The following is a 14,161-nucleotide window of genomic DNA, read 5'->3' on the forward strand; positions in this document are numbered from 1 at the left end:
TCTACAGCACAGTCCCTTGGTTAAATTTAAAACTTCATTCAACAGCTACTTCTTTTTATTATGCCTCTCTGAATCATATCATGGCTGGAGGGGAAAACATTTTAAATAACCTTTTTTTTCAGTTGACAAAGCCACATGCCTTCATAGTTGCAGGATAAAATCAAATCAGGCTCAAGAATAGAGGAAATTCTAAATGATTTGACACAGGCAGCTGGTGTTTGAGCGTTGGATTTTCATTTGCTCCAGTTATCATCCTGAAATTTGATTTCAGACCTTTTTTTTTTAACTAAAAGGAGAAGTACAGCAGTTGACTGGTTTCAGTTTCAGCCTGACTAATGAGGGAATCCAGGGGAAAACCTGGTTTTAAATGTAGGTTGTTTGCAGTCACCTGATCCAGAATGTCCACTGCTCCATGCTGCATCCTGGAGCAGATTTTACCAAGAGTACTCTGATGCAGACAAATTGGCCAACATACATCAAATCCATACCGGAAGTCTCAACCGGAAGTCTGTACGTCTAAGGTTAGGCTTAGGTATTAAAACCCGAGTAGTTAGGTTCAGGGTAAGGCAGTGGGGAAGGTGATATATTTGAGATCCAGCACCAAGGCTTAGGCTTAGGCGCGAACAAGACTGACAACCACTGGCAGCTTGGATGTATAGCGACGCCCATGTAGGCCATCTTGACTGCAGTTGGGTCCCTCTCAATTTTACTGCCTCATTTTTTCAGGATTTTGAAGCTCAATTTCACAAATTTAGAGATTTTTTATTTGACCGAAATTTGATTTAGGGGTTCATAACACAGTGACCGGTCATACAGCAAACTTAAATATACACAGGGTCTAAACTACGGCAAAAATGTATTGAACCAAAGCGGACCACTTTGTAGAAAGGGACCATACACTAGCAGCTTGTCAAGGCATTAGATGGAGGCTTTTTTATTTCCTGCCTGCTGCTGTTTCTCTGTGACTTTTAAAGCTTTTGCCTGAATATTTCACTACTTTCAGGACATGAAAATAGCTTAATATTTAAGAATATTTATAGTTTCACACTTTGAATGGTCCTAAATAGATCAAAACATGTTTTTCTGGAAGTGTTTATGCGGAAATCACTGCTTGCCTTCCCAGGTTAGTTCTCTGCCGCTGCTTCACATCATCTGCAAAGAGCCTTTAATGGAGATGCTGATTATTTAGTTAGCTATGGTCTGATAAGTCAAACTGACTTTAGTAATAATCTCAGAATGACAAATGGTGTTTTTTGATGTATTAAAATGAAGATTAAAGTCTAAAATCACTGCAAGGTAAATTTAAAAAAATGTTATTGCAAAAAACAAATTCACAGAGTCCTCATTTTTTGTACTGGTTTTGCTCCTTTATAAATAAAACTGCTGATATTCATCTGTTCTCTGTACACTGAGGATGATTTCACAGACTCTGAAGTCCAGGACTGTCATTTAGAAATGTTGCGTAGGTGCAAACCAGAGCCTGATGTTGGCGTATGCCACTTCCCTGCCAAGAGTATGTGGTTCACTAAAAAGAGACCTGGTGGTCAAATGTGTGCAAGGTAGATTTACCAGAGTACATTTTACTCAAATAGACTAAAAAATCACTGTGAAAAATAAAAAAATTCATCCCAGCATATTTGGAGTAAAATTCTCTCTGCTTGCAGAGTAATATTTCAGAGTTGTTTTTACTCTATAAATGTGATTTTTTTTTTTTACTCTAAATGACGACTATGTACTCCACAGGGAAAAAAATTAAAATAACTCTACAGTAATTGACTCTGTACAGTGTTGTATCTAGTCCTTTCAGAGCTATCTAGAGTATATCTTGAAAAATAATAGAACGATATTTTCATCAAAAAAATTGAGTATAGTTGGACTAAAATACTTGCAAAAATATCAGTCATATGTCATAATAGTGCTAAATCTGGCAGGGAAAAATGAACATAACCGGTACCCGAATGAAGAGCCGTTTGGGAGCAGAAAGAGTCAAACTAAATGATCCGGATCACTGGAAACAGCCAAATTCCCATCACTACTGAGTTATAGCTTCAGTGGGTGTAGTTGATGTTTTATTCCAGCAGAATTTCCTCTGTGTTTTTACTCCAACTCTGGCGGTGGATGGTAATAAATGCACTCAAAAAAGAGCAAATTTTACTACTTTTAAGTAAAATATTTTTTTACTCAGGAAAAATGACTCCCCAGATTTTAATGATGTGAGCACCTGTTTCATCATGTTACGATAACAAACAACATTTCAGATATCACAAAATCTGCTGAGATACAATATTGATATGATTCAATAAAGGAGCCTATGATCGATACCAATTTATACTGATATTTCACACTGTTAGAGAAAAAAGTATTTATTATTACTGTATTTTATAAAAGAAACCTCTTTTATCTAAAAGAACACACTACAGTAATACAGTAATTCACTACAGTAGTATGTGTTATTTCATAAATGTGTAATTATTTAAAATTCAGAACCACAGTTACTTTACGTACCACACATTTTTATTTCTTCATCTCCTCAGTTCACTAAAGCACCAATATGGGCTTCATCTACAACCTTTCATCAACATTGTCACATTTTTGGCCTGTTTTTCTATCTTTTTTTCTGACATATTTATTTGTATCGCACTGCAAAATATCGCCATATTAGTGTATCTGCTTTCTAACACCCCTAGTATTTCCTCTTTTAGAGAACTGAAACTCTGCAGATGTATAACCCCACTGAGCTGACATGGAGCCTTCCTCTCAGTGTGTGTGGTTTAAAGAGTGTCGGATAGAAGAGTGTCAGTGAGGGGCTGAAGCATGTCTCTTTATCTCTGACAGTTTGGACTCGTCAGCTCTGGAAATAGAAACCAGCTCGACTTTAATCTGATGTTATCTCTGTCACTCAACGGCGTGGGACACTTCAGTCTGCAGCGCTTTAAACATCCTTGTAGGATGATCAGTGACAAAACTAAGAACAAACTCCATGTTTGTGAGCAAGGGGAGGCAGTCCTGAGAGAGGAATGTATTTAATAATAAGTAATTACCTTTCTTATTTCATTAGCAAAGAATTTCAGCGCTTTTTTTCAGAGACATTAAAGCCACAAAAATGTGCTGGCATGTTCATTATACAATAAATAAGCCAATAGCATTTATTTAGTTGAAGCAGGCATCTGTAATCTCTTAAAATATGCATTGTGCCACCATAGAGCTTTTCCTAGCAATGTTAATGCAACATAGAAGAACGTTTAATGGAGTGTCACCAGGTAATTAAGCACCAGTTAAAGGGGACATATTATGAACAAAAATATGTGCCCCTGATCTGTCTACAATCCCCTCAAGTACCAGAATCTTCTCCTGTGTTTACACTGATCAAATGAGCTGGACTTTGGGGTCAAGTGTACTCAGATCTGGGCCCAGATCCCAAATGTGAAACCAGTCTAATTTGGAATTAGTGGCAAATGTCAGGTGGTGCAACCACAAATGCAGTAAGACTTACTTTGGGACCAACCCGAATAAACCATCATGTATATATTTACTGTTACGGCGGTGGTTACAGTTGAGATCATCAGTTTATGAGGACTGACAGTAGTAGTCAATTTTGATTTGTAATGCAGAGTTTTAGGTAGTTTATGGTTAACAGAGCACAGGTTAGTGATTTGTTTGGATGATTCGTTGGGAAGGATGGTGATTGGCTGTTGTAGCAGCTAATGTGCTAACAAGCTAACTTAGAGCTAATGGAGCTAACGTGAAGTTAAGTGCTGGTTTTTTTTAAAATGCACACATATATTGTGCGACTGTGTGTAAGGAACAGCTCACAGCTTTAATGAAATGTGTTTAAACCACTTACACAAAGACAAATGAGAGTGACTTTGTCAGTCATTACCAAAGTCTGGTCATGAGTATTATTCATGTTTCATAATATAATCATCTTTATTTATTTACATCAGTTTTCCTTATCAAAATTTATGTAAAATAAAAAAAAAAACATTCAACCCATATGTGCAAAGTCACATTCTGTGTGAAATGTGCAAGTTTTCAACATTTTATCCTCGTCTGAAGTTAAAAAACAAACAGGGAAATTAAGAGCTGTGTAATATTCAACATTTAGATTATAGGATCATAGGAAAATTATCCAAACAATGACTGACATTCGGACAGAAAGAAATGGAGTACAAATCAGTCACAATACTGCCAAGTCCGTCTTTGTTTTGCATATTTCTTGCTCTTAAATGTTTCAGATCAAACAAGTTCTATTATTAGAGAAAGGGGACTCAGGGAAATACACAATGCAGTTTGGAAATGATGATTTCATTCACTAAGGAGAAAAAAGCCATCCAAATCTACCCGGCCCTATGAAAAAAGTAATTGCCCCCCCTTCCCTTGTTAAATCATGAATTAACTGCAATAAACCTCATTTTTTGGAAATCTGAGTTCAATTTAACTATCCACACCCAGGCCTGATTACTAAGAACAAATGAGAAACAAAGTGATTGGCATCTGTTGGTCTGGAAAGGGTCACAAAGATGTTTTGGAGGCTTTGGGACTCCACCCAACCATTGTGAGAGCCATTACCCACAAATGGAGAAAACTTGGAACAGTAGTCCAGGGGATCACAGAAGATCCCAGAACAACATCTTAAGACCTGCAGGCCTCACTGACTCAGTTAAGGTCAGAGTTCATGATTTAACCATAAGAAAGACACTAGACAAAAATGAGAGTTCCAAGGCCAAAACCACTGCTGAACAAAAAGAGCAGAAAGGCTCGCCTCACATTTGACTAAAAACATCTTCATGACCCTCAAAACTTTTGAGGAAATATTCTGTGGACAAACCAAAAACAGAGTTTCCCCTTAAAATGAGATTGTTGTTTAAAAATGGCACTTTGTATTAACTCGGGTTACCTTGGTCTAATACTCAAATTTGTTTGATGATCTGGGACATTTAAGTGTACCACATTACTATGAGTTGTTTTTGTCAGGTACGGCTCTCTAGCACTTGTGTATATCCTGATTGTGCAGGCGGAGCATCCACATTGCATACCCATGCCAAAGTCCACCTCTTCCGACCCAAAAATGGGGCACACCAATCATGCTCGGGCAAGGTACAGATGGCCTATGACAGCTTAATGTGATACAAAATTATTCTTGGATTTCTGTCTACACTGATGATAGGAGTTTTTATTTTCTGGGTTGTGACTCTTATTCTTTTTGATGAAATGTTTTTTATCAAGAATCGATGTCTAAAATATTTTCCTTGTTCTCTTGCATGAAGACGATCTTTGTGAACAGAAACTACAAATATTTAAATACTATTTCAGCAGCGTCAATGTGAACCAAGTCAGTGGTTCTTTCACAATAAAATTCCCTGACAGGAAATGATCAGCCCAACTGTCAAAATAAAGTCCAGGTTGTTTTTAAGTCCTTATAGGTGACATCAGTAGGCATTAAAACAAAATGTCCCAAAGCTGGATGTCAGAGTTCCCATCCGGGTATGCATTCAGCACAGCGACATGCGTTTACGGTGCTGCTCCACCAGGGGCACCAGGCAGCGCGGCGAGCCCCCCTGCAGCAGGAATGGGTGCTGAAGCAGTTGCGCGGCGCTGGAGCGCTGCTTCGTGTTTCGAGTCAACATGCACTCCAGGAAGTCCTTCAACACCGGAGACACCTGGACACGGAGAGTAACATCATCAGCCACTGTTAGCTTAGCGTAGAGGTCAAAGCCACCTGTTAACTACTTATCATGCTAGCGTATCATATCAGACTCTTCAGTTTCACACCAAATCAGTGCTCAGTAATTATTAGTTTAGTTTAAACTGAACTATGTGACCCCATCCATGCCACGTGGTTGTGAGACATGTCTCTGACGGCCACTCTCACAGACCATTCATCTAAGACGTTGTCTATTTCAGAACAGAAGAGCAGTGATTTGCCGGTATAACGTATTTACATTTTTGTTTTATTCAATTTTGTTCGGAAACAAAGTCCAACAGTTACATTCAAGAAATAACCGCACTGCAAACATTACAGACGAAAGTCTGTTTTATGCTTGACTCATTTGTGAAGACATTGCCCCCCTTGCCTTTTAGTGAATATCAGTTTGCAGCGAGGGGGAAGTCAGAGCACAGTATCAATGCACCAGCAGTCATTTTGTGTCCATGGGTCTGTCTACATGGAAAGCATAACAGCTTTTATAATTAGAACAGAGATAAAGGTCAGAAGTCTAATCAAGGATTCAGTTATGTATTGACTTGTTTCAGAAGTCGTTACATAAATGGTGGCTCACTTTAGCTTAGTTAGCTTTAGCTAAAGCTTATTTAACAGTGCTAGCTACATAATAAACTTTACTAAATGAGCCAATGTTGCTTTGTTAGCAAAAACAATATGAACTTTAGAAAACACAGCTAAAGCTATCGTAGCTACACAGCTAATGTAGCTTTGTAGCTTGTGTAGCCACTTTGTGAGCTTAGCTTTAGCTGCATTTGCTCTGTTAAATACATTATCTATGTAGTTTACACAGCTTGGTTAGCTTTAGCTCAAGCTAATTTGGCAATGCTAACTACATAATAAACATTACTACATCAGCCAATGACGCTATGTTAGCTAAAACAATAAGAACTTTAGCAAGCATAGCTAAAGCTAATGTAGCTACATATTGTAAAAGTTTAACGTCCAAAAATCATCATAAACTTAAACAGTAATGGTCAAATATCTGAAAAGCAAATCCAGCATGAAAAGCTGAATATTTTGTCTACTTTTTAAAGAAAAAAATAAGTCTGTCAGAGGATGCGAGCTAGAGTTATAGGGCCTGGGAGTTGACTGAGATGATGTGTGCATGACAGAATGCTCTCAACAAATAGAAAGAAGCTGGGTCCAAAGAAGTCTCATCCCCCATAAAGCCTTCTGTGCTGTACGTCCTTACTTTGTGTCACGTATAAGATAGGGAGCGTCCACTGACCTTGTGGATGTTCTTCACGCTCGGTGCTGCCTCATCTCTCAGCTTCTTCATGGCGTTGATGGGTGTGTCACTGAAATATGGCGGCTCTCCATCAATCATCTCCACCACCATGATGCCCAGAGACCAGATGTCCACCTGAAGAAGCAGAAATCCTAACAATTAGACCCCGCTGGTACACTGGACAGGACTAACTGACCTAATGCAAGCAAGCATGTTAGCACGAAGCAGCACTAATTTTGTAAGCCAATTTTAATTTTAGGCTCAGAATTAGTCTTTAGATTAAATGCCTTTTAGTTTTAGTGACATTTTAGTCATTTATGCTCTTTATAGTTTTAGTCCTAGCATTTAGTCTCTTGTCTAAATCTGGCACCAAACCATGTTAGTGTGTTCTCTGGTGTCCCTGCTTTCTACAGCTGAGGGGCAGAAAAGCTACAGATGCATTTACAGATCAAAAACTGAGTCAAACTTTTATTGAGTCTGATGTTGTATTATTTATTTGTGCCCCTTGTAAATGATTTTCAACCATTTTTATCCTCTTTTATGTATCACTTTTCATTGATTTTATGCACTTGTTTTTTTTAACAAAATGTTGCCACATTTTAACCCCTTTTCACCACCTTTTCTGCCAATTTTGACCAGTTTTTCTTTCTTAAAATCCTATTTCACCACCTTTACTGGTCATATTTCCATATTTAAGCAATTTTGCCACTATTTCAAACCTCTCCACTGCTTTTCTGCCCATTTTCATCACTTTTTATTCAAATTTTTGCTGATTTTGAATGCATTTTTTTCTTGCATTTTTAACTTGTTACTCCTTTTCACCACTTTTTCCTGCCAGTTTTTACAATTTTAAGCCATTTATGCAACTTTCTGCCTATTTTTGCAACTTTGAACCCATTTTCACCACCTATTTTGCTGTTTTTGCCCACTTTTGACCTTTAAATTGCTCCCATTCCTGCCCATTTTGCTTCTGTTAACCCATTTCGCAACTTTCTCCTTTCTATTGCTCTTTATTAACCCACTTTTGTCACTATTAACCAATTTTCGCTACCCTTATTCACATTTTTGCGGATTTTCACTGAATTTTACTCTTTGTTATGCTCACTTTTGCAACTTTTAACCCCCTTTCACCACTTTTTCTGCCTGTTTATAAAATTTGAAGCAATTTTTGCAACTCTCCACCTATTTTTCACTTCTGTTAACCCATTTTTGCCACTTTAAAACCATTTTTAATATGTTTTTTAAAAAATAGGGGTTTACATTTCGAAGACAGCTATATACCAGGGCATAGATAAATATATCACTTGATGATAAGTGATGACTTGATGATTTTGCTGACCTCCATAACCCCCCATTTAGCTGTTCTCCAGTAAGCTACCCCCTTTTCATTTTGTGAATGTAGAAATGTTCAGATGATATTAGCAGTGTAGAGTTTCATTTAGACCTGTTAAGTGCTTATTTTTCTCTGTTCCCATTTATTCCTATTGACTGTCCCCCACTTCCTGACCCACAGCGGACATCCTGGATCACATGATTGCGAACAACCTATTCATTTGAATTTTTAATCTAGATTTTATAAAATCATCAATAGCCAATCAAGCTATTTTCCGAAATCAATCCAATCCAATCCAAATTTATTTATAAAGCACATTTAAAAACAACAAAATGCTGACCAAAGTGCAGTACTTAAAGAATAAACATGTTTATTTTCCTTTAAACTGTGGTCATTCTCCAAAGGGGGGTGCAGTTTAACACCTAGAAAGTGGGATGTATATCAGAGTTTGTCAGCTTGATGATAACACAAAAAGAGACTTCCATTTACAGGCTAACAGAAAAATCATTTAGATCCGTGTAAAAGGTCCTTATTTTTCTTTTAATTCTTTATTTTTTTCTCTAAAAGAAAGGACAAGCTGAATCTTTTCTACCAGCCGACCATGATGGTCACGTTACCTCTGTGCCATACGGCTTTTTGGCGATGACCTCAGGAGCCATCCAGTAAGGGGTCCCAACCAGAGACTTCCGCTTCGGGACGTCCTTACTAATCTGAGCGCAGAAACCAAAGTCGGACAGTTTGATCTGCAGCATAAGCATAGAAGAAGAAGAGAAAGAGAAGGCAGTGATTTACTGAATAGTGAAATGTATGATGAATCCAAACCTAGGAGGCCTCAGATGAATTCATATTCAAAAAACTTTTTTGACAGAAAGGATGAATGCTGAAAGCTACAGGAAGGCAGAAGGCTAGGAGTTAGCCACATCTAGCTTAGTAGTCTAAGCAGGTAGCTTACAGTTAGCAGCATTTAGCTTGTTTGCTCCTAAGTGGACTAAGCAGGTATGTAACAGCTAGCCACATTTAGCTTGTTTACCCTAAGTCATCTAAGCAGGTATGTAACAGCTAGCCACATTTAGCTTGTTTACCCTTTAGTAGTCTAAGCAGGTATGTAACAGCTAGCCACATTTAGCTTGTTTACCCTAAGTCATCTAAGCAGGTGTGTAACAGCTACCCACATTTAGCTTGTTTACCCTATAGTCATCTAAGCTGGTAGCTTACAGTTACCCATCAACGGCTGTAGCAGGTAGCTAATATTCAGCAACATTTAGCTCATTTACTTTTAAGTGGACTAAGTAGGTTGCGAACTGCTACCCACAATTAGCTTTTTTTACTTATCAAAGGATGGGGTGGAAGTCCAGTCTGCATTTAAACCAGACAGACTCATCAGAGCCATGTCTATGGGTCTAGTGTAAAAGTTTTTAGATAAATTAATGTCTGGATTTTAGTGAAATTTGCTCTTGTTACTGTTGTTTTATTCATCTCTTCTGTTAATGTAAAGCATTTCTAGCCATCTAGGGCCGGCTATTGAGAAGCATCCCCACGTCATGATGCTGCCACCACCGTGCTCCACAGTGTGGGTGGTGTGTTTGTGGTGAGTGCAGTGTTTGATATCCTGTCTGAGGGCCAAATAGCTCTATTTAGGTCTCTTCTGACCAAAGAACTTTCCTCCTCTTGACCATGGAGTCTCCCACATGCCTTTTGGTGAACTCTAGTCCAGATTGAATCTGAGTTTTCTTCAACAGTGTCTTTCTCTTTGCCACTCTCCCATAAAGCTTTCACTGGTGAAGAACCTGGCCAACAGTCTGCAGAGTCTCTCCCATCTCAGCTGCTGAAGCTAGGAACTCCTTCAGAGTAGTCATATGAGTCTTGGTGGCCTCTCTCACTAGTCTCCTTCTTGCACGCTCGCTCAGTTTGTGAGAACACATTTTCACTCTTCCACCAACCGACCTCAGGATGAGTTTTATCTGCATCATGTTCCAGAGCAGGTTTGCACCCGAGCTGCGTTAGCCTAAAACCTCACTTTGTCTTGTTGACATTTAAGTTACAAAAACTTTCATATTAGCTTGGGAAAAAGTTGCTCCTCTGTCTGCTCTGAGAGTATTCATCAGGTTTATTTACACTCTGTATGCTGCACTCTGACTAAATGAACAGCAGGAAGCTCTCTCGCTGAATCAGTAAAGGACAGATCTGTTTGTTCTGTGGATTTGTTTTCTGGGCGTAGTTTAGTTCTGACTTTGCTCGATAACACAAACAAACTTTATAACCAGCATGACTGAATCATATTTACATTAAATATCATTAAACATCCACCCACTGGTCAGAGTTATTATGACAACATATAAAAGCAGTTAGATATCATACAGCTGTGAGTCTAACTTTATATTGGTTCACCATCTCTATCAAAGACATTGTTTATACAATGAATTCACAAGGATTTACTTCTGTTTTGGTCATTAGAATATAAATGTGGACCAGGCCGGATGTTGCAGCCCTCATCCTCATGTGTGAGTGTGTGATCGTTACCCTGCCATCCAGTGTCAGCAGGATGGAGTCGCTCTTGATGTCTCGGTGAATGACGCCCTGAGAGTGAAGGTACGATAACGCCTGCAGGACGCCGTCACACACTGTCGCCGTCTGCTCCTCGTTCAGCCTGAAAAAAGTACACAAAGATGATAGTTATTAGCAGGTGGCTTTGTTGGTGGTTGAGCAAAATCTTGGTACATGCTACGAGATACTCAAGCCAGTTTTGGGCCTGACTCTCCCCTTTCTGACCAAAGTCAGTACAGGCCTGATTATCTGATAGTTCTACAGATTATCTTGCATGGTTTTCCAGTGGTGAGAAGTGTGTTCACAGTGATCATAACCTCCTGGATCTGCACGGATGGTGATATGAGACACCCCAATTTGAAATAATTGATTTCATTGAGTTCATGATCTGATATCCTGTTGAGGTGGGAAAACACTAAGAACAGCCAAGCAGGGGACTGAAAAAAGAAGCTTAACAAACAAATAGGTTGAAGATGTTAAACATTAATATAAAGTCAGATGGAGGTTGTAAATGGAGGCAACAACACAAGAGCTTATAAAATGTGTCCTGTTAAACACACCACAGTCCCACTGACAAAGAGCTGGACTAAAACTACTACCACTGTAGTTGTAGCAGGTAGCTAACAGCTAGCCACATTTAGCTTGTTTGCTCGTTAATGGTCGCTCACAGCTTGTACTCAGATGGAGAGATGACTCTGATAGCTATGGGGGTTCTCCTTTAAACTGTTTTCTGAGTTTGTGTATAGCAGCTTAGGGGATCACTCATTTAAAATACTCGTTAGCCAAACACACAAGAAGAGCTGCTTCCTGTTCTCCCAGCCGTCGCCATCTTGGTATTTACCTTGCTACCCCAGATATTTTGAAGCCATGCTCACCTGCTTTCACTGACAATGTGGGTGAGAGCGCCGCCCTGCAGGTACTCCATGATGACCCAGAGTTCATCCTCCACCAGAGCACTGCGAAACATCTCCACCACGTTCTGATGTCTGTAGTCCCTCATGATCACCACCTGGGATACGTGGACAGGTCACTGGACTGGACTGAACGTTCACAGACTTTTACACAGACTCTTATTGTTTAAATAGGTGCCTACATGTTTAAGCTCCTGAAGAAATTTTATCCTGTCATATCAGCACTCAATTGTTAGTTGGGGTGTTCTGGAAAGTTCTTAGATTTTATTCTTTACTGAAGACAAATCAGAGAATAAAGCTTTGGTGATAGAACCTCCTTAAAAAGTGGATGAGAGGGTTTTAAGATTGGTTGGTGAAGGAGCCTGAATGTTGTTAAGGAAAATTATGACCATGCACAACAACCTTTCTCCATGACAGATGAGGTGATGCAGAGCTAAACCTCGTTCTATGCTAAGGCCACAATCCATCTTCAGTGGATCAGATCCTGAAAGGTTAAAGGTTTTATCGTGTTAGCCGCTGATACCTCATTGAAGAGCAGCTCTCGCCGCTGCTGCTTCCTCAGGTCCATCATCTTCACCGCCACTTGGCGCCCGCTGTGTCTCTCCCGCGCGATGCAAACCACCCCTGTTGACCCCTCCCCGATCTTCACAAAGTTCTCCAAAGATGTCCTGGGGTCGCCTGGGTCCACAACCACCTGTAGAGCTTCCTTGAACTGTTCATGGGTCACCTTCCCGCCCCCATGGGGCGCCATCTGTGTGGTGGAGGAAGGGCAAGGGCGGGATGAGGTGGTTGGAGGTCCAGGGGAGCCTGCTGGGGAGGGGCGGTGCTGGGGGACGATGTCCTGGACTAGGGGGGTGTGGGTTCTTGGAGAAGCACCGATGTTGAAGCTGGAGGAGGGGCGGAGCGGGCGACGAGGTAAACCCCGTCCAGTGACCAGCGGGCTGCTGGTGCTGTTTGGAGGGGGCAGCAGGAGGGAGGAGGAGCGTGGGGGAAGCTGGGGAAGGAGACAGGAGAAGGTTAAAGGATAAGCTCACTTTTTATAGGCAGTAATTTTCAGGAAAAACGGCGAAATGAGGGGAAAAATCAAATACTTAACCCTACAGAACCCAGCATAGCACCGGCGCTACAATTAGCATATTCATTTTTATTGGTGGTAGATTTGAAACTGGATAAGATAGATCGATTATTCTTCTTGCATGTAAAAACTGGGGAGTTACACTAACATTTCACACATTCACCATGTTTCAGAGCACTTTTTTGTTGCAGTGATGGGTTTGTAAGAAAGAAAGCATGCATAACAAAAATCTTAATAAACAAGACCACATGTTCCTCTATTTTGAAATTTCAACTCAGTAAAAACGATTTTCTTTTATTTTCAAATGCACTTTTTATGGATGACTTTTTTTTTTTTACATAAAATATGAGGGTTCATAAGTATTTGGCACACTTAGAAATTTGATTGCACTATTGTAAATAGTTTGTTTTTACAGATTTTGCACTTTTATTTTTTTATCTATTTATTTTTTTAATCTGGTTACAAAATTGGCAAAAAGAAAGTTACGTACAGACTCCAAATAAATTTCCTGTGGTAGGTTTTAAAGGGTTAACTTGTAAGTGACCCAGTGAAGCAGTGTTAATTTCTTCGACTAAAACTATGACTAGAAATGTTCAACAGCCTTTTTTCCATGACAAAAACTAGACTAAGACTAACAAAAATAGATCTTTCATGACTAAAACTGACAAAAAGTAAGTTTATTTTTCATCAGAATGACTAAAACTAGACTGAAGTGTAATTTAGTTTTAGCTGGACATTTAAAATCTCTGATATTTCTCCACAGTAGGTTAATCTGTCAAAAACAATCCATCTATAGCTATTCTGTCTCTCAGCTGTAGAAAGCAGGGACCCCAGGTTTGGAAGAGAACACACTACCATGATTTGGTACCAGACTTAGGCAAGAAAATAAATTCTTGGACTACAAGTAAAGACTAAAATGTGAGGACTTTTTACGAAGTACAACTAGACTAAAATGTTTTTTCAGTTTTCATAGACTAAAACTAGACTAAAACTAAAAAGTTTAGAAATGTGACTAAAACTAAAAGACATTTTGTTTAAAGACTAAGACTAAAATTAAAAATAGCTGCCAAAATTAAAACTGCAGTGAAGTAACTTTAGGGTTCTGTTTTCTAACGCTCTATCTTGTAAACCTAAAGCTAAAGTTAGTTAACTTCCTGTTGCAAAAAAGCTGTCGTTATTTAATTTAAAGCAGAAAAGGAGTCAAGAGTTGAGGCAGCAACTTAGAGACAAAAAAACGCTTGCTATGCATCACAGAGTGAATGCAAATGGCAATAAAGAATGGGAAAAGATCACTTTTCAATGTTTCTTTAAATTAGTGATCCAACAAAAACTGCCTTGCAACCTATTT

General features: G+C 39.2%; 1 protein-coding gene across 1 annotated transcript in view; it reads right to left on the bottom strand.

The window, feature by feature from the left end:
- Nucleotides 1–3,955: 3,955 nt before the first annotated feature.
- LOC121521260 (serine/threonine-protein kinase PAK 6-like) overlaps nucleotides 3,956–14,161 on the bottom strand; it is a 22,487-nt gene continuing 12,281 nt past the window's right edge. Inside the window, exons 5-10 of the mRNA XM_041805096.1 lie at nucleotides 12,262–12,732; nucleotides 11,703–11,836; nucleotides 10,804–10,930; nucleotides 8,901–9,026; nucleotides 6,951–7,085; nucleotides 3,956–5,660 (exon numbers count right to left, since the gene is read on the bottom strand). Of these exons, the coding sequence (XP_041661030.1) occupies nucleotides 5,493–5,660; nucleotides 6,951–7,085; nucleotides 8,901–9,026; nucleotides 10,804–10,930; nucleotides 11,703–11,836; nucleotides 12,262–12,732 (1,161 nt within the window). The 3' untranslated portion in view covers nucleotides 3,956–5,492. The remainder of the gene's footprint in view (nucleotides 5,661–6,950; nucleotides 7,086–8,900; nucleotides 9,027–10,803; nucleotides 10,931–11,702; nucleotides 11,837–12,261; nucleotides 12,733–14,161) is intronic.

This window comes from Cheilinus undulatus, linkage group 14, assembly GCF_018320785.1.
Source record: "Cheilinus undulatus linkage group 14, ASM1832078v1, whole genome shotgun sequence".
Lineage (NCBI taxonomy): Eukaryota > Metazoa > Chordata > Actinopteri > Labriformes > Labridae > Cheilinus > Cheilinus undulatus.